The following is a 25,851-nucleotide window of genomic DNA, read 5'->3' as shown; positions in this document are numbered from 1 at the left end:
TATGGGGAGAAGGCAGGGACAGGGTACTGAATTTGGATGATCAGCCATGATCTCATTGAATGGCGGAGCAGGCTCGAAGGGCCAAATGGCCTACTCCTGCTCCTGTCTTCTATGTTTCTATGATAGATTTTTGGATTTTAAGGGAATCAAGAGATATGAGGATAGTGCAGTAAAGTGGAGTTGAGGTCGAAAATCAGCCATGATCTTATTGAATGGGGGCTTGAGGGGCTGAATGGCCTACTCCTGCTCCTATTTCTTATGTTCTTATTTAAGAGAAAATATATTAAAGGACTACAGGGAAGGGGCAGGGGAATGAGATTGGAGTAGATCTGCTGGTAAGCTTACACTGGCACAGGTCCAATGGGCTGACTGATTTCTCTCTGTGCTGAAAATGATATGATTCTGTGATATGTCAGACTTCAATCACACAGCAATCACTATATGGATATATTTAAATCATTTCAACACTCTCTTTTAAAATATACATTTTTAATTCTTTTGATATGAACCCTTTTAATAGACAGGGTTGAACACAAAAATGAACAGAGACCAGGTAGAATGTATGAAAATTTACTTTCCCGCCCCCCCTTAAACTATGACAGAATAATGCAGTTAAGTACAGTACATATTAAAGGTAAATGTTATTGCTTACATACAAAACTGCAGATACAAATTACATTTCCTCTCAGCAAGAGCTGTAAAGAGTTTAATTCATTACTTTTGCAAAAAAAGAAAAATCAAAACACCCCGCCCCCGCCCCACCAACTGCTGTAATATCCGTGCGCAGAGTTGCTTCACTGCAGTTTTTCCCCGCTGTTTAAAGTAATGGCTCTAATGAATCAGTCACCAATAAATAGTTCTGAATCGGGCAGGTAAAGAAGGAAAACGTTCCGCGAGGAGAGAGACTGGGTTCCGTCCATCAGCTGTACCTGCTGCTCTCGCTGTGGCTCCGATGGCGAGAGTAACTCCGATCGCTTCTGCTGTATGAGCGGTGTGACCTGTAGCTTCTGTCTCGGCTTCTACCCGTTCCAAGGGTGGGGGGGGGGAAACAATTGTAAACATCAGCGTGAGCACCCACCCACAATCTTTCAGCATAAAGGAAGAAGCAAGAACATTTTTGATACAAGTTAGTAGAATACGGACTGCATTGCCTGCTGACGTGATTAGGGGGTGGGTGAATGATGTGTACGGGTGCAGCGTCTGAATGGAGTGGGCCTGATGGGCTTTTACCACTCTTTTTGAATGTGTGCTCGTCAGCCAAGTCATTCACAACATTTAACAGAAAATATATTAATGGGCTACTGGGAAGGAGCAGGGGAATGAGATTGGAGTGAATTGTCTCAGTGGTGAGCTCGCACTGGCACGCCCACCCACAATCTCCACTCTTTTCAAATATCAACTTTCCAGGAAAACAAAACACAACTTTAAAAAAAATGATTCCCTCTCGGGATGAAGGCGTCGCCGACAAGGCCAGCATTTATTGCCCTCCTCTCGTACAACGGAGTGGCTTGCTTGGCCACTTCAGAGGGCAGTTACGAGTCAACCATGCAGGTATACTGGAGTCACGTATAGGCCAGACCAGGTAAGGACGGCAGGTTTTTAGGACATTAGTGAACCAGTTGGGTATGACAATCCGACAGCTTCACGGCCACTTTTACTGAGACCAGCTTTTTTATTTCCAGCTTTCTTTTTATGAGACAAATTCAAACTGTCACACTGCCGTGGTGGGATTTGAACTCGCGTTCTCTGGATTAGTCCAGTAACATAACCATGACAACATCGTACTGTACAAAGTTAGTTTAACTTGGTTTCTTTCACCTTCTCCCAAAGGCACGGCCCCTCCCTGTTGGTGCTCCAGCAGCTCATTCTTCATATGTGAGGCTGCACAGTGACGTTGGTCCCTTAGAGGCTGGGGCAGGAGAAATTATATTGGGGAACAAGGAAATGGCAGAGGCTTTAAATAAATATTTTGTATCTGTCTTCACAGTAGAAGACACAAAAGGTATACCAATAATAGTGGGGAACCAAGGAGCTAATGAGAGCGAGGAACTTAAGTAATTAGTATCAGTAGGGAAAAAAGTACTTGAGAAACTAATGGGACTAAAAGCTGACAAATCCCCCTGGACCTGATGGCTTACATCCTAGGGTTCCAAAAGAGGTGGCTGCAGAGTTGTGGATGCATTGGTTGTGATCTTCTAAAATTCCCTAGATTCAGGAAAGGTCCCAACGGATTGGAAGGTACCAAATGTAACCCCGCTATTCAAGAAAGGAGGGAGAGAGAAAACCAGGAACGACAGGCCAGTTAGCCTAATATCAGTCGTCGGGAAAGTGCTGAAATCCATTATTAAGGAAGTGGTAATAGGGTACTTAGAAAATCATAGTCTTAATGCGAGGAGCATTCGTAATAAGGTGGATGAATTAGCTGCACAAATAGATGTAAACGGATATGATATAATTGGGATTATGGAGACATGGCTCCAGGGTGACCAAGGCTGGGAATTCAACATCCAGGGGTATTCAATATTCAGGAAAGACAGGCAAAAAGGAAAAGGAGGTGGGGTAGCATTGCTGGTTAAAGAGGAGATTAACACAATAGTAAGGAAGGATATTAGCTCTGATGATGTGGAATCTGTATGGGTAGAGCAGAGAAATACCAAGGGGTAGAAAACGTTAGTGGGAGTTGTATACAGACCCCCAAACAGTAATGCCGAGGTTGGGGATGGCATTAAACGGGGAATTAGAGACGCGTGCAATAAGGGCACAGCAGTTATCATGGGTGACTTTAATCTACATATAGATTGGGCTAACCAAATTAATAACAATACTGTGGAAGAGGAATTCCTAGAGTGTATACGGGATGGTTCCTGGACCAATATGTTGAGGAACCAACTAGAGATCAGGCCATCTTGGACTGTAATGAGAAAGGATTAATTAGCAATCTTGTTGTGCGAGGCCCCTTGAGGAGGAGCGATCATAATATGATAGAATTCTTCATTAAGATGGAGAGTGAAGTATTTGACTCAGAGACTAGGGTCCTGAATTTAAATAAAGGAAACTACGATGGTATGAGGCGTGAGTTGGCTAGGATGGATTGGGGAATGTTACTTAAAGGGTTGATGGTGGATAGGCAATGGCAAACATTTAAAGATCGCATGGATGAACTACAGAATTTGTTCATCCCTGTTTGGCATAAAAATGAAACAAAAAAGGTGACTCAACTGTGGCTAACAGGGGAAATTAGGGATAGCATAAGATCCAAGGAGAGGACCTATAAATTGGCCAGAAAAAGCAGCAAACCTGAGGGGATTGGGAGCAGTTTAAGATTCAGCAAAGGAGAACAAAGGGATTAATTAAGAGGGGAAAAATAGAGTACGAGAGTAAGCTTGCTGGGAACATAAAAACTGACTGTAAAAGCTTCTATAGATATGTGAAGAGAAAAAGACTGGTGAAGTCAAGCGTAGGTCCCTTGCAGTCAGAATCAGGGGAATTTATAATGGGGAACAAAGAAATGGCAGACCAATTAAATACATACTTTGGTTCTGTCTTCACAAAGGAGGATACAAATAACCTCCTAGAGATGTCGGAGGACATAAGGTCTAATGAGAGAGAGGAACTGAATGAAATCAGTATTTGTAGGGAAATGGTGTTAGGGAAATTGATGGGATTGAAGGTCGATAAATCCCCAGGGCCTGATAATCTACATCCTAGGGTACTTAAGGAAGTGGCCCTAGAAATAGTAGATGCATTGCTGGTCATCTTCCAAAATTCTATAGACTCTGGAACAGTTCCCATGGATTGGAGGGTAGCTAATGTAACACCACTATTTAAAAAAGGTGGTAGAGAGAAAACGGGGAATTATGGACCGGTAAGCCTGACATCAGTCGTGGGGATGTCCATTATAAAAGATGTAAGAAGTCACACAGCACCAGGTTATAGTCCAACAGCTTTATTTGAAGTCACAAGCTTTCGGAGCGCTGCTCCTTCGTCAGGTGAAGTGGAGAGATGCATAAAGACACAGGTTACATAGTCAGAGAATGTCAGATGTTTACAGGTAATGTTTCTAACTGCCATTTATCACACCTCGGCAGAGAGATAATCACAGCAATCAAAGGTGTGAATGGTGTCCTAACAGGTCAGTCAGGAAAACATTACATCACAGAACAATGAGGTGGGGTCACAAGGGGTCAAATGTTGCAGATGCTGGGGTCTGTGTGAAAAACAAAAAAACAGACAAAAAACATTTTTTTTGCTGGAAATCACAGCAGGTCCGGCCGCATCTGTGTAGAGAGAACAAGCCAATGACGACTCGAGTCTGGATGACCATGCAGACACTGCGACAACGGATGAACGGACACCGCGCAGCAATCGCCAGGCAGGAGTGTTCCCTCCCAGTCGGGGAACACTTCAGCAGTCAAGGACATTCAGCCTCCGATCTTCGGGTAAGTATTCTCCAAGGCGGCCTTCGAGACACACGACAATGCAAAATCGTCGAGCAGAAACTGATAGCCAAGTTCCGCACCCATGAGGACAGCCTGAACCGGGATCTTGGGTTCATGTCACGCTACATGTAACCCCACCTGACGTAGGGTCATCCAGACTTGAGTCGTCATTGGCTTGTTCTCTCTACACAGATGCGGCCGGACCTGCTGTGATTTCCAGCAAAAAAAATGTTTTTTGTCTGTTTTTTTGTTTTTCTCACAGACCCCAGCATCTGCAACATTTGACCCCTCGTGACCCCACCTCATTGTTCTGTGATGTAATGTTTTCCTGACTGACCTGTTTGGAGACCATTCACACCTTTGATTGCTGTGATTATCTCTCTGCCGAAGTGTGATAAATGGCAGTTAGAAAGATTACCTGTAAACATCTGACATTATTCTCTGACTATATAAGCTGTGTCTTTATGCATCTCTCCACTTCACCTGACGAAGGAGCAGCGCTCCGAAAGCTTGTGACTTCAAATAAAGCTGTTGGACTATAACCTGGTGTTGTGTGGCTTCTTACATTTGTCCACCCCAGTCCAACTCCGGCATCTCTACACCATTATAAAAGATGTAATAGCAGAGCACTTGGCAAACAGTAACAGGATCGGACAAAGTCAACATGGATTTACAAAAGGTAAATCATGCTAGACTAATCTACTGGAATTTTTTGAGGATGTAACTGGTAGAATTTGGACTTTCAGAAGGTTTTCGATAAGGTCCCGCATAAAAAATTAGCGTGCAAAGTTAAAGTGCATGGGATTGGGGGTAAGGTACTGACTTAGATAGAGAACTGGTTGGCAGACAGGAAGCAAAGAGTTGGAATAAACGGGTCTTTTTCCGAGTGGAGGGCAGTGACTAGTGGGGTACCGCAGGGATCGGTGCTAGGACCCCAGCTAATCACAATATATATTAATGATCTAGACGAGGGAACTAGATGTAATATCTCCAAGTTTGCAGACGATACAAAGCTGGGTGGGCGTGTGTGCTGTGAGGAGGATGCCAAGAAACTCCAGTATGATTTGAACAGGTTGGGCGATTGGGCAGATGCATGGCAGATGCAGTATATGTAGATTATCCACTTTGGTGGCAAAAACAGGAAGGCAGATTATTACAGGAAACTTTGTGTTATCCGGAGGCGAACTGTCCGGAATGCTCGAGCCACCGGCAAAAATCAGGTGCCGTTTTCGTTAGGCTTTTTTTTTCCCTCGTTGCTTTTTTCCTCAACAGTCAAGCTCTGCAAGGTCTGCTGAAGCTGTTGCTAAGCTACAGAGACGCTTGGACTGTTTAGAAGCTGTGGGTTTGTTGACAGATACGGAGCTCAGAAGCTTCCGTATCTTTCAACATTAGCGCTGGAGTGTCCGGCAGTTTTGAGGGAACGGCAACAGCTCGGTCCCGTCGGTGCCGGATAGCACAAAGTTTCCTGTATCTGAATGGCAATAGATTGTGCAACAAGACCTGGGTGTCCTTGTGCACCAGTCGCTGAAGGTAAGCATGCAGGTGCAGCAGGCGGTTAAGAAGACAAATGGCCATAGCGAGAGGGTTCGAGTACAGGAGCAAAGATGTCTTGCTGCAGTTGTACAGGGCCTTGGTGAGACCACACCTTGAGTATTGTGTGTAGTTTTGGTCGCCTTATCTGAGGAAGGATGTTCTTGCCATGGAGACAGTGCAGCGAAGATTCACCAGGCTGATACCTGGGATGACAGGAATGACGTATGAAGAGAGATTGGGTTGATTGGGCTTGTATTCACTAGAGTTTAGAAGAATGAGTGGGGATCTCATTGAAACTTATAAAATTCTAACAGGACTAGACAGACTAGATGCAGGAAGGATGTTCCCGATGGCGGGGGAGTCCAGAACCAGGGGTCACAGTCTAAGGATAAGGGGTAAGCCATTTAGGACTGAAATGAGGAATTTCTTCACCCAGAGAGTGGTGAACCTGTGGAATTCTCTACCACAGAAGGCAGTAGAGGCCAATTCATTAAATATATTCAAGAAGGAGTTAGATATATTTCTTAAGGCTAAAGGGATCAAGGGATATGGGGAGAAAGCAGGGACAGGGTACTGAATTTTGATGATCAGCCATGATCTCATTAAATGGTGGAACATGCTCGAGGGGCCGAATGGCCTACTCCTGCTCCTATCTTCTATGTTTCTACGTTTCTACGTTTCTATGATTAGGCAGAGTCAACATGATTTTATGAAAGGTAAATCGTGTTTGACAAATTGATTCGAGTTATTTGAGGATGGAACGAGCAGGGTAGATAAAGGGGAACCAGTAGATGTAGTATATTTGGATTTGCAAAAGGTATTCGGTAAGGTGCCACATAAAAGGTTATTAAGTAAGATAAGGGCACATGGGGTTGGGGTAATATATTAGCATGGATAAAGGACTGATTAACAGACAGAAAACAGAGAGTAGGGATAAATGGGTCATTTTCAGATTTGCAGGCTGTAACTAGTGGTGTGCCGCAAGGATCAGTGCTGGGGCCTCAGCTATTTACAATCTAGATGAAGGGACCGAGTGCAATGTATCCAAGTTTGCTGACGATACAAAGCTAGGTGGAAAAGTAAGATGTGAAGAGGATGCAGAGAGTCTGCAAAGGGATATAGACAGGTTAATGAGTGGGCAGTAAGGTGGCAGATGGAGTTTAATGTGAGGTTATTCACTTTGGTAGGAAGAATAGAAAAACAGAATATTTTTCAAATGGTGAGAAACTATTAAATGTTGATGTTCAGAGAGATTTGGGTGTCCTGGTACAAGAAACACAGAAAGCTAGCATACAGGTACAGCAGGTAATTAGGAAGGCAAATGGCATGTTGGCCTTTATTGCAAGAGGGTTGGAGTATAAGAGTAAGGAAGTTTTACTACAATTGTACAGGGCCTTGGTGAGACCACACCTGGAGTACTGGGCACAGTTTTGGTCTCCTTATCTAAGAAAGGATATCCTTGCCTTAGAGGCGGTGCAACGAAGGTTCACTGGATTGATCCCTGGGATGAGAGGGTTGTCCTATGAGGAGAGATTGAGTAGATTGGGCCGATACTCTCTGGAGTTTAGAAGAATGAGAGGTGATCTCATTGAAACATAAGATTCTGAGGGGGATTGACAGGGTAGATGCTGAGAGATTGTTTCCCCTGGCTGGAGAGTCTAGAGCTAGTGGTTATAGTCTCAGGATAAGGTGCCTGCCTTTTAAGACTGAGATGAGGAGGAATTTCTTCACTCAGAGTTGTGAATCTTTGGATTTCTCTGCCCCAAAGAGCCGAGTCGTTGAGTATATTCAAGGTGGAGATAGATAGATTTTTGGACTCGAGGAATTAAGGGATTATGGGGATCGGGTGGGAAAGTGGAGTTGAGGTCGAATATCAGCCACGATCTTATTGAATGGCAGAGCAGGCTCAAGGGGCTGTATGGCCTACTCCTGCTCCTAAGTCTTATGTTCTTATGCTATTTGGTACAACTACAGCACATGATCGCAAGTTCCACATTCTAACCACTCTCTGGGTAAAGAAGTTTCTCCTGAATTTCCTATTGGATTTATTAGTGACTATAATATATTTATGGGCCCTGGATCTGGTCTTGCCCACAAGTGGAAATATCTTCACTATGCTGTCGAGCCTACCCAATTAAACATTTTCATAATCTTAAAGATCTTTTTTTTTTTTTTTTACACCTTCTCCAGTGCCTCTACATCCTTTTTGTAATACGGAGACCAGAACTGTGCTAAATATTAAAAAAACGGATTTTCGAGTGGATTTAAAATAGACGTTGCGTCTTAGCTGGGTTTTTGTAATCCCAGGTATTTCAGCACTGCTACAGGGCAATTCAACAGAAGAGATTTGAGTGCTGGGGCCAGGGGTGGAGCAGTCAGAGAGTAGCTGAGTCACACAAAACAGAAGGGGGAAGGTTTGTTACCCCGGTTTGTGTGGAGTTAGCTGGGGTGCCGGAAGGGGTGCTACAACAGGGCTCAGTGTCCCTGCACCAGCTAGAGCACATGACTGCTATCCAATGATCCTCTAATGTAAAGTACACAACAGGAGCAGATTCCATGGTAGAATAGCCTGACAACATCCACCATCAAGGTTCACACATGCACGGTGGCTATTTGGACTAAGTACCAGGGGGCGACCGGCGCCTGTGAAACTGGACCCCGGGAAACAGTCAATACTTTCAGGAGAGGAGGGGGCGAGGAAACTGGGCATGGGAAAATAGTTTGCTCCAGGTACTTCATTTCAATATTTCAAGGCTAGGTAATATTTTGATTCTGGGGCTTTTAAGTTTTGAAGTTCGGTTAAGGAGTCAGCATTAAAATGAACATTATAACTCCAAGGGCCTAGTGGGTAAAGGCACGCCTGGTGTGGGTATAAACCATGCAGATCAGAAGGTGTCTGGGTCAAGTTAATGCAGTTCAGCTGGGGAAATGCAATCGGCCTCAGTATCCCTGGGCTAGGGAGGAGGAGGTGGTGAGGGGGAATTGGGAATCAACAGCTAGGGTCCCAGCTCCTGATCACTAGCCAGTGATTTGTGTGAAGACTGCGGGCATTTGGTGAAAAGGGGATTGGGCATGGCTCGGAATAGCCTGTTGAATAGCCTGACGACACTCACTGTTTAGGCTCACACACACACACGAAGAAATGGGCATGTGGGCGAGGTGCCAGGGGATGCTGGCAGTCGGGAAGCTTGTAAACCCCCCCCCCACCCCCAGTAAAAAGGCAGCGCCTCTGGGAGAGGAAGACGGTAGAGAGGTAAAGCAGAAGGCGAAATGAACGTTCTCTTACCTGGACCTTCGTGATGTGTGATAGCTGCGGCTTCGACTCCGAGTCCTGCTCCTGCTGTCGTAGCTATCATATGAATCAGACCTGGAATCGAGAGGGAAAATCGTAACAATTACCCCAATGCATTTATCCTTTTTAAATGTACCAAGACAACACACCATGTAGCTGACGCAGGGGGAAATTCAGACGATGCTATTAACCACTACAGTGGAGCTTGAGCAACTGAACCCAGTGATACACGCTCACCATTAACTGTACTTAAGCACTTGAAAGGCAGTTTAACGGATCAATCTTTGCTGCAGTGAGTGCCACTGTGGATTAAATTGCACAGTGCGAGCTGCAGTAACTTTGGGGTTTATTTCATCGCAAAGGCAGCACACACTTACAACCTTTCACCAGGCACACAGAACTCACCCAACAGCCCATGAGAGGAGAGAGGTTCCTGAACCATCATCCTCAGACACTGCACACAACACCGCCCCGGATTGCCCCGTTGTTGTGCTATGTCTTTTCTGGCAAAAGTCATTTACAAAAATCCAAGGTTAACATGCTTCCCTAATCGCACCGTACAGTAAGGTCCAGAGGGGACGGAGGTGCAAAAGTTTGTTAGAAGAAGAAAACATGATTTAATAGAGGATGAAGATGTCTGAGAGTACCCAGCGCTCAGACACCTCTCGGGCTATATGCCCCACACAGCTGGCACCGTTGCTGCCAGGCCTTTGCTGATGCTGCCCTTCAGCCGCCAACTGGAAGCATGCAACTGTGACCTGCCGATGACTTGCCCAGCTCTCCAGATTGAGGACCCGGCAGAGCAAACTCTCTGCTGCCTCTCGCTGCTCTGCAGGGCTCCAGCATGCTGTATCACTGTGCTGCACTTCTCATTCCCAACAGCAGAGGTCAGACTATCTCTGCCAAACTCTGGACACAGTGCTGGCTGGCTGATCCAGTTATAGTATAGAGACCACTGCATCCTCGATCGATAGCACTTCATCGTTAGCCCAAGAGATAATGTGGCTCGTCACTTGGCCTTTTACCATCTTAGAAGGCTCTCTCTGTTGTGAACCGATACCGATGCAGCAGCCATCGTACAAACCACAAGGAGAAAACGTGCTGAAAAAGTACCTGCGAGTACCTACAAAGTATATTCAAGGCTGAGATCAATAGATTTTTGGACTCTAGGGGGAATCAAGGGATATGGAGAGAGCAGGCTCGAGGGGCCGTATGGCTTACCCCTGTTCTTATTTCTTATGTAACTGTGGCACAGTAAGATTAAACGCTCAACTGCTTCCCTGAGGCCCTTGGTTCTATTCATATAGAAACACAAGGCTCTGCTCAAGGAAAAACGATTCCAAAATCCAATCAATCAATGTGAGGATACTGCAGTACAGGTGACTAAAACCACACCTTCACCCATCTAGATTGGGCACTCTTGTGGAAACCTTGGATAACCAAACCCCATTATTTATATTGGTGAATGAAGGAGCCCTCTCCCCTGTTAAACAGGACAGTAGGTTCCTCCTCCTGCACTACACTGCCCCCCAAAATTAAACGTAGTCATGGTATAGCTACACTCAAGTATAACATTTAAGTGCTAAAAATGTTGTGAGACTCAGTCTGTGTCAGCTTACACTGGATACATACCTAGACCTCCGGTGACGTCTAGAAGATAGACTTCTAGAACGACTTCGACTATAGGTTCTACTGCTTGAAGAAAAAAAAGACATATAAACCGTTGTGCATGAAACATACAACCACGAAAGCTGCTTCCAACCCATGCCATCTGCTACATACTCTTATCCAAATTAATACTGCACTTCACAAATCTGAGAGGGGCCCAGGGAGATGCTCTCTCTCTCTCTCTGCATTAGGCAGTCGGTAACTAGGGAGGAGTAGAGAACAGCCCGAGGTGACTTTCTCTCACTGTCCTCCAGAATCACAGTTGGCAGCCGGGAAGGTGTAAAGAACAGCCCGAGGCGAGTCTCAGACAGTGTTCTGCAAAACACATTTGGTAGCCAGGTAGGTGAGGAGAACACCACGAGCGAGTCTTGGAGCTCTTCTCGATGCCTGCCTGCAATGGCAGTTTCAGATCAGAGTGTGCCGTGCCAGGAATTGCAGGCGCCAGCCTACATCCTCTGACTCATGGCACAGAGCTCACGAGCTGTCGCCACCTTAATGTTAGGTGTAACTACAGGGAGAATCGTATTGCAATGTTCATTCAGGGCGGTTTTTGGTTGGGATTCAAAATATGCTCATGCTTTACAAATATCTCCAGGATAACTGTTTACTTTGCCTTCCTCTTGGGGCTATTTACGGAGACAAATGTTTGAATGTGTTTTGGCAATACATTCAGCCCCACCCACCCAATTCTCCCCACTTTCCCTCCTGAAGACACTAAATACTGCTGGGGTACAGCTCCATGGGTGCCAACAACCCTCCAAAGTGGTGAGCAATGACAGCTATTCGAACATGGAGGGCTTCACGCCTGCATCCGATCCTGTCTACAACCCCAAGTCCATACAGGCGTTTTCCAGCAGGGCACATGGGAGAGGAAGCCTGGCTGGCTCAGGGGTACTGAGGCATCCCTACCGTCACTCTGGTTCAGCATCTTAACAAGCATTGTACCTGGGACGTCCCTGGTTTGGATGGCTCAGGGCCACACTGAATGGCCCATTTAGCACCAAGGCCACTTGAGTTGCTGCACAACAGACTTGACCGGCCATCCTTTTTCTAAGTCTCGGCCAGATCACGGGGATGGGGTGTGGGATTGCTGCCCACATCACCTCCCCGTCGCTTTCTGATAAGTATCGCAAGGGGCGGTATTGGTGTTGAAGGTGAAGGTGTTTATGTGATGGTCTAAAGCCTGCACTCACAATTGGAGAAGACAGTACAGATAGAGGGTGGATGACAAAAAAAGGATGGTGACAAATAGAAGAGGGGGAGGAGGAGAACAAACATTTGATAAGAGATCGTTTGCGCTGTAAACAAATGAGATTTAATGTAATTTAGAAACACTGAAAAACGCAAGTCAACATCAAAACATAATCTATAGTCAGAATCTAGTAAAATTAAGTCATCCGCAGCTGATTTATCAAAACAAATCACTGTTATGACTCTCTTTAAAAAAAATTAAAGCATATATATTTAATTTAATTACGGCAATTCTATAGAGGCCTGCCATTTGGGCCTCAAATTCTGGCACCAATCCAGTCAGCTGTCAGCAAGTACAAGGCTCAGCTTGCAGCTCTGCAAGGTCCAATAGTGATTCACTCCCTTTTTGGACCAGGAACAACCAAAGAAGGAATTCAGCAAGAGTGAAGTGCCAAGCTAGTATTGACAAGGGTCTGGCCACCTCGCGCCCCAACACCCCCGCCCCACTCCTTTTCCCTGCATTAACATACAGAGCCAATAAGGGTAACCTCTCCTTCACTCCGACACCGATTGTGTCTTCGTTCCGTCATTTTCATGGGCGTTTATAAATGTTTGAAATGGTGAGCAATCAGTACACAGCTAAACACAATAAAGCTCCCTCTGCCCGCACTTCAGAAAAGAACCACTGCTTGCTTCAGTGTGAATTTTTCACTCTTCTCAACCCAGACATTCTTATTGCAATCTTAGTGGGACTGCCAATTTAGTACCGAGACCCCCAAACCCACCTAAACCAGGACCCCCGACACCCCCCAACCCTGACACGACCTCCCAAACCTGAGACCCCCCGAACCCACCGACACCCCCGAACCCACCGACACCGAGACCCCCCAAACCCAAGACCCCCGAGCCCACCGACACCGAGACCCCCAAACCCACAGACACCGAGACCCCCCGAACCCGACACCGAGACCCCTCCGAACCCGACACCCCCCGAACCCACCGACACCAAAACCCCCAAACACACCGACATCGAGACCCCCCGAACCCGACACCCCCCCGAACCCACCGACACCCCCAAACCCACTGACACCGAGACCCCCCCAAACCCGACACCGAGACCCCCCGAACCCGACACCGAGACCCCCCGAACCCGACACCGAGACCCCCCGAACCCGACACCGAGACCCCCCGACACCCCCCTACACCGAGACCCCCCGACACCCCCCTACACCGAGACATAGAAGATAGGAGCAGGAGTAGGCCATTCGGCCCCTCGAGCCTGCTCCGCCATTCAATGAGATCATGGCTGATCATCCAAATTCAGTACCCTGTCCCTGCCTTCTCCCCATATCCCTTGATCCCTTTAGCCTTAAGAAATATATCCAACTCCTTCTTGAATATATTTAATGAACTGGCCTCCACCGCCCTCTGTGGCAGAGAATTCCACAGGTTCACCACTCTCTGGGTGAAGAAATTCCTCCTCATCTCAGTCCTAAATGGCTTACCCCTTATCCTTAGATTATGACCCCTAGTTCTGGACTCCCCGGCCATCGGGAACATCCTTCCTGCATCTAGTCTGTCCAGGCCTGACAGAATTTTATAGGTTTCGATGAGATCCCCTCTCAATCTTCTAAACTCCAGTGAGTATTGTTGTGTATGTACCTTTAAGAGAATAACTGGTCTCAGACTGCAGTACCGGCAGTGACCACCCCTGTATAAAAGGCGCTGGTGAGCCTGTGTTTTTAGTTTCACTATTGACTTCCACCAGTAAAGACTTATTTTGTTCACTCCTGCTGTCCGTGTCTCAATTATTCACGGACGTAACACTGGCGACGAGTAAGAAACGAACTTACCTGCAACTCGGCAGCACCTCAGACATTATTGAAGGTCGAAGCCAGAAGAAAAAAAAAAAATTCAAAGAAACTCGAGAAACGGGCGTCGACCGTGGGCAACCACCCTCCAAATCGTCGGATTGAAAACTTGCAGCAGAGACTGTCCAGAGCCAGGCTTGGTTCCTCGGTCTGTGGTTTCCCAGCTAATCGGGCTGGTGGCAGGTAGTGCACTGATCCTTCTTGGGCTGCGGCGGGCTAGAGCTCGATCGGGTGGCTTTTCAACGGGGCCGGGCAGCGAGTCGGGAAGCAAAGAGAGAGAGAGAGGGTGGAGCACACAGGGCGCGGCCGGTGCTTCGAAGCCGGACAGCGTTCGGACCCAAGAAGAGGGAGGGAAGTGTCCCAGAGGGTCCGCTCCACGACGGGAAAATAATAAAAGAAAAAAAATCAATATTAAACACGCAAGAAACCGTGGAAAGCAGCGCTAACAACAGCGGGGAAGAAGGCAAAGCGCGGGAGGCGCCATTTTAGATTTGCAAGATGCCGAAGACTGGCTGTATCACTGCTTTTGATAATACATTAGAGGACTGGACCACGTATGTGGAAAGAGTCGAGGTATATTTCGAGGCAAACGAAATAACGGAGGGGAAAAAGGCATCGATATTGCTAAACTTAATGGGCGCTAGAACGTACGGCCTATTGCGGGACCTGATTACTCCAGCCAAACCGAAGGCGAAGAGTTTTAACGAAATTGTTGCTGTCCTACAGGAACACTTAAACCCTGCACCGCTGTTGATAGCAGAAAGATTTAAATTCCACAGGAGAACTCAGCACAAAGATGAGAGCAATGCTGAGTATCTTACGGAACTACGCAAGCTATCAAAGCACTGCCAGTTCGGAGCAGGACTGGCAGATACCCTGCGGGACAAATTTGTCTGTGGACTCCTGAGTGACGGAACACAGAAGAAGTTACTCTCAGAAAAAGAGCGGACGCTAGATAAGGCTTTCAGCGTGGCAGTATCGTATGAAGCAGCAGCCAGGGGAGCTGCAGAAATTCAGCAAAAACCACAGGAATACGGCACCCACGAAATGACACGGGGATTTGCAAAATGTTATCGCTGCGGCAGAACTAACCATGACCAGAAGGACTGCTGGTCCAAAGACAAAATATGCAGGCAATGCGGAAAGATGGGACACATTGCACGAGTTTGCAGGTCTGGGAAGAAGACCAGCGACAACAAAAAGGCTACTAAGGAACCGTACAAGAAAGTACAAAAGATGACGGACAGTAGTTCCGAAGACCAGATGAGCGATAGTGAATCCGGGAACAGGAGACGAAGCTGTCTCAAACTTCACAATGTAATCGCAAAAGAGGATCACCGAACCATTTGGGTCACCCTCACGATAGCAGGGTCCCAAGTTAAAATGGAATTGGATACAGGATCAGCGCTAACCGTCATGAATCGACGAGTCTACGAGCGGCTATTTTCACACATACCCTTGAGAGAGACATCCATCGTCTTGACGACGTATATGGGGCAAAAAGTATACCCCAGAGGAAAAATAAGGGTGCCTGTCGAATACAATGGCAAGAAAATACGGAAATTGTATCTCTACATACTGCCAAATGGTGGACCACCGTTATTGGGACGGGAATGGATCAGGAAGATAAACTTAGATTGGCATTCCATTCATGCAATGACGGTGGACGGTAAAAAAGATGAAGACGTCACTCCTGGACGATTGTCAACAATCTTAGCTAACGCCAAAGAGGTATTTCAACAAGAACTGGGCACGCTTAAAGGCGTAGCCGCCTCGATAAAAATAGAAGAGAATGCAGTTCCCAAGTTTTTCAAAGCAAGACTGGTACCATATGCAATTCGCCCAGCCGTCGAGGCAGAGCTGGAGAAGGCGGGCGTGTTGTCTAAGGTCGACTGGAGCGAGTGGGCGACACCCATCGTTCCTGTCATGAAGAAAACGTTAAGCAATAAGTCCGGAGAGCCAAGGAAGATTCGCATCTGTGGGGATTTCAAGGTGACGGTGAACCCAGTCCTTCACACAGTACAATATCCTCTTCCAAGGATAGAAGACATCTTCGCCTCACTGTCTGGAGGGAAGCGTTTTACAAAAATTGACCTAGCACAAGCATATTTGCAGATGGAGGTTGAAGAGTCCTCTAGGAAGTATCTCACGATAAACACTCACAAAGGTCTTTACCAGTATCATCGATTGGTATTCGGAGTAGCATCGGCTCCGGCAATATGGCAAAGAGCGATGGAACAAGTCCTGCAAGGGATTCCGGGGACTCCGTGTTACTTGGACGACATCCTAGTGACAGGTGAAGATGACAGTGAACACCTTAACAACCTAGAACAGGTGCTCACTAGACTACGGGAACATGGGCTGCGAGCCAACCGCCCCAAGTGCGAATTTTTTAAGAAACAGGTATCGTATTGTGGCCACGTGATTGATGAAGAGGGGTTACATAAGTCCCCTGACAAAACTGAAGCGGTTGTTAAGGCCCCAGCGCCTGAAAATGTGTCGCAACTGAGGTCATTTCTCGGATTGGTGAATTACTATCATAAGTTTTCGCCGAATTTGTCGACAATTCTGCACCCACTGAACGCCCTGCTACAAACGGGGGTAGCATGGAAATGGAGCGATGATTGTAAGCGTGCTTTTCAGAAGAGTAAGGACTTAATCACTTCAAGGGAAGTTTTGGCTCACTACAACCCAGCACTGCCAATCAGGCTGGCGTGTGATGCGTCTCCCTACGGCATTGGGGCGGTACTGTCACATAAATTCCTTGATGGTTTAGAGAGGCCGATAGCTTTTGCGTCACGCTCGTTAACCTCTGCCGAGCGTAACTACGCCCAGATTGACAGAGAGGCCCTCAGCCTAGTGTGGGAGGTGAAGAAGTTCAATCACTACCTGCACGGTCAAAAATTTACTCTACTAACCGATCATCAACCTCTTGTCTCCATTTTCAACCCTCAGAAGGGCGTACCGATAATGACAGCACAACGGCTGCAGAGATGGTCCCTTTTCCTAGGGGCACACCAATATGACATCGAGTACAGAGGAACTAAACAGCATGGAAATGCTGATGGATTGTCACGCCTACCGTTGCCGACGGTGGAAGAAGAAGACCTTGCAGTGGATCCAATGGAGTTATTCCACTCGACCATAGTCGAATGTCTCCCTGTGACGAATGCAAACATAGAAAAGGAAACACGGAATGACCCGACACTATCACGGGTCTATGATTTAACGGTGAAGGGATGGCCAGCACATGGCGAACCACTGCTGCCAGCATTCTCGCCGAGAAGAGAACAGCTGTCAGTGTGCAGAGGAACCTCGATGCGTGGATCCAGAGTAGTAATTCCACCTAAGTTGACGGATAGAGTGCTCAATGAGCTTCATGAGGGTCATCTGGGTGGGGTAAAAATGAAGAACTTAGCCAGAGCGTTTGTGTGGTGGCCGGGAATCGATAGAGAAATCGAAGAGATGACCAAGAGCTGTGCAGGATGCCAGAAGGTCCAAAATGCCCCACCACAAGCTCCTCTGCATCCATGGGAGTGGCCCTCATCTCCATGGCAAAGGGTGCACATTGATTTTGCTGGTCCCTTCATGGACTCGATGTTTTTAATTGCGGTGGATGCACAAAGTGGCCAGAGGTAATAAAAATGTCCTCAACCACCACGGAAAAAACTATCACAGTTTTACGAACCATATTCGCCAGGAATGGGCTGCCTGAACAGATTTGCTCTGACAATGGACCACAGTTTGTGTCTGAAGAGTTCCGGAGGTTCTTAAAGAACAATGGTGTTAAGCATTACACATCTGCCCCATATCATCCAGCCACTAATGGATTGGCGGAGAGGTTTGTCCAAACATTCAAGAAAGCTATCAAGGCAATGTGTAATGAAGATATACCCCTACAACACAAGGTGGACAACTTCTTGTTTGCCTACCGGAATGCGACACATGCGGTTACCAAGCAAACTCCAGCCATGATGTTCTTCAATCGAAGACTACGATGCTGCTTGGATTTGGTTAAGCCAAACGTCCGAAGAGATGTGGAGAACAGGCAGTTTCAGAATATGAATGAAAGGCTGACCAGGAGTTTTAGGATAGGTCAACCAGTTTTGGCCCGGGACTACCGCACTGAGAAATGGCAGCCAGGAACGATTTGTACACGACAAGGACCTCTCATGTATACCGTGGACGTTGGGGAGAGCATTGTAAGACGCCATGCTGACCAGATTCTAGAGTCACTGGAAAATGTCAACTCCACACCACGATCTGATACACCTGGTAATGAAATCGACGTTCCAATTGCAGCTACCGCAGAACCGGTAATATTGGAAGCAGATGAACCAAACAACGACATTGATCCCGACTCAACATTGCCAGAAGAACCTGATACCCCAAAGAGGCGTTATCCAGACAGAATCAGGAAGCCTCCTCAAAGACTGAACTTATAATTGCTTAAACTTAACCAATGTATCTAGCAACAGTAATTGTGATTGTAATTAGTTATCATTTAGTTGTTAAATGAATGTTATGTACTGTTTATCTAAAAGGGGAGGAATTGTTGTGTATGTACCTTTAAGGGAATAACTGGTCTCAGACTGCAGTACTGGCAGTGACCACCCCTGTATAAAAGGCGCTAGTGAGCCTCTGTGTTTTTAGTTTCACTATTGACTTCCACCAGTAAAGACTTATTTTGTTCACTCCTGCTGTCCGTGTCTCAATTATTCACGGACGTAACAAGTATAAGCCCAATCGACACAATCTCTCCTCATACATCATTCCTGCCATCCCAGGTATCAGCCTGGTGAATCTTCGCTGAACTCCTTCCATGGCAAGAACATCCTTCCTCAGATAAGGCGACCAAAACTGCACACAGTACTCAAGGTGTGGTCTCACCAAGGCCCTGTACAACTGCAGCAAGACATCCTTGTTCCTGTACTCAAACCCTCTCGCTACGAAGGCCAACATACCATTTGCCTTCTTAACCGCCTGCTGCACCTGCATGCTTACCTTCAGCGACTGGTGCACAAGAACACCCAGGTCTCTTTGCACTTCCCCTTCTCCCAATCTATTGCCATTTAGATAATAACCTGCCTTCCTGTTTTTGCCACCTAAGTGGATAACCTCACATTTATCCACATTATAGTGCATTTGCCATGTTTCTGCCCAATCACCCAACCTGTCCAAATCGTACTGGAGTTTCATGACATCCTCCTCACACCGAAGCCCCCGACATCGAGAACCCCCCCGAACCCGACACCGAGAACCCCCCCGAACCCGACACCGAGAACCCCCCCGAACCCGACACCGAACCCCCCTGAACCCGACACCAAAAGCCCCCCGAACCCGACACCGAAACCCCTGAACCGGAGACCCCCCGAACCCACCGACAGCGAGACCCCCAAACCCACCGACACCGAGACCCCCCGAACCCAACACCTAGACCCCACAAAGCCACCGACACGAGAGACCCGAACCCACCGACACCGAGACCCCCCCGAACCCACTGACACGGAGACCCCCCGAACCCACCGACACCGAGACCCCCGAACCCGACACCGAAACCCCTGAACACACCGACACCGAGACCCCCGAACCCGACACCGAAACCCCTGAACACACCGACAGAGACCCCCGAACCCACCGACACCGAGACCCCCCCGAACCCACCGACACCCCCGAACCCACCGACACCAAGACCCCCCCGAACCAGAGACCCCCCCGAACCCACCGACACCGAGACCCCCGAAACCGAGACCCCTGAACACACCGACACCGAGACCCCCGAACCCACCGACACCGAGACCCCCGAACCCGACACCGAAACCCCTGAACACACTGACACCGAGACCCCCGAACCCACTGACACCGAGAACCCCCGAACCCACCGACACCGAGAACCCCCGAACCCACCGACACCCCCGAACCCACCGACACCGAGACCCCCCCGAACCCACCGACACCGAGACCCCCGAACCCACCGACACCCCCGAACCCACCGACACCCCCAAAACAGAGACCCCTGAACCCACCGACACCGCTGAACACACCGACACCGAGACCCCCCGAACCCACCGACACCCCTGAACCCGAGAACCCCCCAAACCCACCGACACCGAGACCCCCCCGAACACACCGACACCGAGACCCCCGAACACACCGACACCGAGACCCCCCGAGCCCACCGACAGTCCCCCGAACCCACCGACACCGAGACCCCTGAACCCGACACCGAGACCCCCGAACCCACTAACACCGAGACTTTCCAACAGAGACCCCCCAAAACCGAGACCCTCCGAACCCACCGACACCGAAACTCCCCCAAACCCACCGACACCGAAACCCCCCCGAACCCAACACCTGAACCCACCGTCACTGAAACCCCTCCGACATCGATACCCCGACACCGAAGTCCCCCCTGAAAATGAAACCCCACCCCGACATCGAAACCCCCCTGAACCCACCGACACTGAAACCCCCCCCCCCGACATCGATACCCCCCCCGAACCCACCGACATAGACCCCTGAACCCATCGACAAGATCCCCCCCCCGAAGCCACTGACACCCCCCCGAACCCACCGATACTGAGACCCCCAAATCCACCGACACCAAGACCCCCAACCCAGGGATTAAATTCATTTCACATAGAACCCTTACAACTAGCAGATGGAGGAGACCTTTCCCATCAGCCTGGGCAATTATGATGTTGAAAGGACAGTGTGTTAACTCACTGTCAACACAGTTTCTCATCTACGTGCATTTAAATATAAGCGTAATATGGAGCAATTAGCTGAAAGCAAGTTAATTACTTGTTGACGTTCACTCTCCATACACCAATATGAATTAACATAATGCATGGAAGAGTGTGTATGCAGCTGGGGACAGGGAGTCACCTAGCGATTCTGTTCATGTTGGAATGTTAAAGCCATCTTGGGCAGGCGATTCTCCCCACTGGTCTCATTTTGAACTGCTATCATCGTATTTCGACTGGTGCAGGCAGCCCTGAAGTCCCAAGCCACTATCCACTTGGCTTATTTAGCTTACTGGTAGCAGAAAATCCACATATATGCTTCGGTGATGAGTAGAGTATTGCACAAGGCAGACAGGTTTGTGCAGTATTCTTTATCCACCACCTAAAATTGCTCATCGCCAACAATGACACCCCTGCAATCGCCAGTATTTCAGCTCAGTGTTATATAGCTCAAAATACCCCCCCCCCCCCCCGACGCCCCAGTTGTAACACAAGTCTTGATGGGCGAAATCTATTAGTTCATAGTGCAAGTAGAAACAATTCACACACACACAACATTGCTGTAGTGAAATTCTAGAGTAAATATACCAATAGCCAAGTATTAACACACAAAATGAAGCAGGTCTGAGCAGCAGCTGGTCAGAGAGCGAATTGGGGAATGGGCTGACCTATATATTCAGGCAGTCTTACAGCACTGAAGCAGTCATCATACTGAATTATAGGATCAAGCCAATGAGGATCACCAGATAGTTTTCAGATGCACTTGCCCAATTGATCTCCACCATCTGGAATATCAACTCTACCATTTTTCTCTAGCTGCATCTTAAATCAATCCAGGGCCCTGGCCTCAACCCCCATTCCTGGCAAACAGTTCCAAGTTGTTGAAAGAATACTTCCTAAACTTGCCCTCAACAACTCCTGACCTGTGCCCTCTTGTCCAGCTGCTTATGTGCATCTGAAAATAAGGATTACAAGAGTTTGCCCACGTCTGCCGTTAAACTATCTGGCCTTTAGTTACCTGGTTGATCTTCCTGTCCTTCTTGAATAAAGGTCTTACACTGCCTACTCTCCAGTCCAACAGCGCAATTTTTATATTTAATGAAGATTGAAAAATTCTGGCCAGAGTCTTTGCTAGCTCTCCTCTGACTCTGTTCATAAATAGATTTAAATCCCAACTGGGAGTTACCCGAAGTACAAGATGGCTTATTTTCCATATTCCTTTTGTACCATAAGCCAGTGGGTGCTCTAAATGCCATTCCTGTTCAAGCGGAGTGCTAAAGGAAAACAGCAACAAGGTCGCTAAGGCGAATCAGGCTTGGACAGATGCTCCATGGGTAATACTGATGCCCTTTGGGATGATACACGATGCTCCAGGTGTTATGGCAACATTATTCTGGGATAGTCTCTCCCTTGTCGAGTGCACAATGCTGAAGGTGTCCTTCAGGAAATTCCAAGCGGGAGGACAGCAGCCAGCACCACTTCCTCTTGTTGAATCTAGATGTGACCTGGATCAAAACCAGTGCTGGACTCAAAGGGCACCGATTTTGACCATGGCAAGAAAATCACCCAACTCTGGTCCCCTGCTTAGAACTGGTGTCTAATAGCATCAGACCAATGATCAAGCAGCTTTGTAATTAGCTCCCTATATTTACACTCTAGCCATATCAGAAGGCATAGAACAGTTTAGCCAGTTCATTTTTCTTGGGTTGCTCCTGTGTAATCCTTGTTTAGATTAAATTATCTGGAGCTCGAGGAGTACTTCTGAACAGACCGAGAATTTTGTATTAAATAGAACATCGTTTTAGCCAGGAGAGCCTTGCAAAAATAAATCTGCCACTTCAATACCTTTTCACTAGATCTGGAGCAGGCTCCACTCTTCTGAAAATTGAAGTATGCTGCAAGATAGCGCACACAGATTATCTGTTCAGTCAATGGGAAATATCAATAATGCTGGTACAGTACCCGACACCAACCAGAATCCAAAGATGACTGAGACAGGCATAGTCCTTGGTGGGCTATCACTGAGATACTGGCTGGCATAAAGCAGTATTGGTGGTTCATTGAGGGAGACAAAAAACTTTGCAAAACTTTTTGTGAATAAAGTTTAAACACAAAACTATTTCTAGATTGCAAGACTCCAATTTTAACAGCTCACCTGACAAAAACCAGGCAGGGGGGCATTTAAAATGAGGGCAGTCCCTTACACCCTCTGATCCCGCTAATTCCCCGCTGTGTCCCGCTCTTTTCAGCAGGTGAGCGGGATATTCCAGGAAAGAAGCAGGGTCCGAAGCCTGATAGAGGGAGCAGTGATGGCTTCCCAGTCAGCCTTAACCTGTCGGGAGCCAGAAGAGGTCCAGGCAGGAAAGTTTTATAACTTTATTTTAGGTTTCCTTGTGGGCCACGGGGTGCAGGAGTGCTCCTCCGGGCTTCACGAGGAAGCCTCGGGCCTCCCTTGCCCCGATCATAGCCAGAAACCCCCCACCCTCCGATTGCGGCCAGAGTACCACCCCGCCTACTGCCAATGACCGTTCCTGTAGGTCCCTGGCTGCGGCCTCCTTCCGCCGAATTCTTGTTCTCACCTGCTGGACAGGTAGTGGATCTGGCCAGGACCCCAGTAAGACTCATGGATGGCCCTGGTCTCCCCAGGTTTGCCGCTCTCTTCAGGGCTCGAGCGCACCGTATCTTTCCTCCCCCCCCACACTAAAATCAGGGTCTAAATGTCAAAACTACACTGAAATAAGCAAAAAGATAATTTTTTAAATAGAATTTCTAGATAACAATGAAGACTGCTATTAACGACGGGAGGAGAAAAAACCTAAGGCAATGGCTGAGACTTAAACCCAGCAATAGAGTGGATGACCACGATGTCAACCATGGCTCAGTGGTCGCACTCTTGCCTCGGAGTCAGATGGTCATGGGTTCAAGTCCCACTCCAGGGACATGAGAATCTAGTGCAGTACTAAGGGAGTGCTGATCTGTCGGCAGTGCCATCTTTCTGATGAGATGTTAAACCGAGGCCCCGACTGCCCTCTCAGGTGGACGTGAAAGTTCCCACAGCACTCGTTCGAAGAGGAGCAGGGGAATTCTCCTCGGTGTCCTGCTCAATATTTATCCCTCAATCAACATCATTAAAACAGATTGTCTGGTTATTGTTACATTGCTGTTTGTGGGAGCTTGCTGTGCGAAAATTGGCTGCCAGGTTTCCTACATTAAAACAGTGACTACACTTCAAAAGTAATTTATTAACTGTGAAACGCTCTGGGATGTCCTGAAATCATGAAAGGCGCTGTATAAAAGCAAGTCTGTCTTTCTTTCTTCTTTTATCTAACCAAAAATGCTGCACAAGCCATAAATGTCTGAATGACCAGGGGATTCTCTCTCCCATGAAATGAAGACAACGCCTACTTGTATACTGAAGTTGAACAACAGAGGAAGGGGTTTTGATGGCAAAAAAACATTATTCAAGGAGCAGTAACGGAGGAAAACAGATACCTGGAGTCGAGTTACATTGTAGTAACCCAACTAATCGGTTACAAGAAGGTCAAAGCATGGACAATTTACAGACGTCAGCAGATTGAAACACACTGCTAGCTATTTTCCTTGGATACAGAGGGGTTCATATTTATATTACACACATACACACAGACGGCAGACATGCTGAGTACGGTGTGACATAGCACAATGTAGACAAAAGGCCAACAAAGGTAGGCAACACAGGATGTAGGCATAGCCTGTTTTTTTTGTTGAAGGGGCTTATTAAAAATATATTTTTTAATTTTCTGCAGCCAGCAGGAAAGCAATGGCCTGCCTTTATATATAGCTGCAATTTTTCTTTCTGTCCCAAGTGACAAGGTTCCAATATCGGTGCAAATAATTTCTCGCAAAAGCTCAACATCTGAACAAATAGTATAAGCTATTAAATTGCTTAGTGGAATCAGCTCTATGGGGAGTATTGGTAAACCATTTGTGCTCCGCATTTGGTGCCAGCTTTTTTTAAATGAAGGGAATGAATAAATAGCAGTCAGCAATCCAAGAGGGAAATGTGTGCAGAGTACTTTATGAATATGTAATAATTCTGAAGCAAGATGATAAATAGTACTCCAGATAGCTCCACTAACATGGTTTTAAAAAGAACACAATTAACTTTAACAATCTTTTTCAGGGCAGAAGGTCTCATGTTTGATTCCTGGGCTGTGTCAAGATAGCTGATCTCAGTTCAGGCAGCAACTGGGAGACACTAAAATTAGCCTCAGCATCCCTGGGCTTGGGGGGGGGGGGGGGGAAGGGAAGAGGGAAGGGGGTGGGAAAGAGGGAAGGGGGTGGCGGGGAAATCAACCAAGGGCTTTTGCTAGCAGGTAACCTATGCTGGAAAGTGGACTTTGGACAAGGACAGGAACAGGTTTGGCTGATCCAATGTCTGTCTAATAATTGCTGTCTAGATTTGCCCATGAAGATTATGAGGTACAGGAGGACACTGGCACCTGTGGAACTGCACCCCAGCTAGAGTCAGCACCTCAGGGGCGAGACTTGAATCAAAAATCCACGTTCTGTTTTCAGAAGCTATAGTTTGTGTATAAGTGGCTGCCAATTTAAGAAATCTGGGCTTGGTGAGGAGGGAGAGGAGTCTCAATTTGATGGTTAATTGCAAACCTCAACTGCAATTTATAAAATGGAGGCAAACATTTTATCAACTCTCACACAGGGAAATGTTTAATCACAGAGCAGCTGTTCAATCGCTCGCACATTTGAGCTGCCAAAGTGGTGCTTAAATGCCATTATTAAATGAAGGCAATGATGCAGGTCTATCTCTATAAAAATATTGGTACGTCATGGAGAACAATGAAGGGTATAAAATTATAAATATAAACCTGTTGCACTTTTTCAATACTTTAACAAAAATGAATGGTGATTTTTCCAAAAATATGAAAGATAAGGAATTTTTTTATGATCCAGAGTTTTGCGATGACTTTTGACCGGCGCCAGGCAGTTTGTCCTGCTGTAGCATCCACCTGCTTTCTTCATTCTATTGCACTGCAAACTATGGTGGCGAGTAGATTTCAGTGTGCACAGCCAGGGAAGGTGGGAAAGCACACAGAGCGCTCTAGCTTTCT

The 25,851-nt window shown here is 47.2% G+C and overlaps 1 protein-coding gene across 7 annotated transcripts in view; it reads right to left on the bottom strand.

Moving 5' to 3' along the window:
• Window positions 1-472: 472 nt before the first annotated feature.
• nktr (natural killer cell triggering receptor) overlaps window positions 473-25,851 on the bottom strand; it is a 281,979-nt gene continuing 256,600 nt past the window's right edge. For 5 of the 7 annotated variants that reach the window (XM_085987423.1, XM_085987426.1, XM_085987424.1 and 2 more), the window contains 3 exons: window positions 10,897-10,959; window positions 9,259-9,339; window positions 473-1,019 (listed from right to left, as the gene is read on the bottom strand). In XM_085987423.1, the coding sequence (XP_085843549.1) occupies window positions 920-1,019; window positions 9,259-9,339; window positions 10,897-10,959 (244 nt within the window). In that variant the 3' untranslated portion in view covers window positions 473-919. The remainder of the gene's footprint in view (window positions 1,020-9,258; window positions 9,340-10,896; window positions 10,960-25,851) is intronic. The other 2 variants (XM_085987425.1, XM_085987427.1) reach the window with 2 other exon arrangements.

Source organism: Somniosus microcephalus, chromosome 5, assembly GCF_052327205.1.
Source record: "Somniosus microcephalus isolate GS21.2 chromosome 5, FLI_Smic_1.0, whole genome shotgun sequence".
NCBI classification, from domain to species: Eukaryota; Metazoa; Chordata; class Chondrichthyes; order Squaliformes; family Somniosidae; genus Somniosus; species Somniosus microcephalus.
Note: the sequence above shows the minus strand (reverse complement) of the source record. Positions and strands in the feature narration are given on the sequence as shown.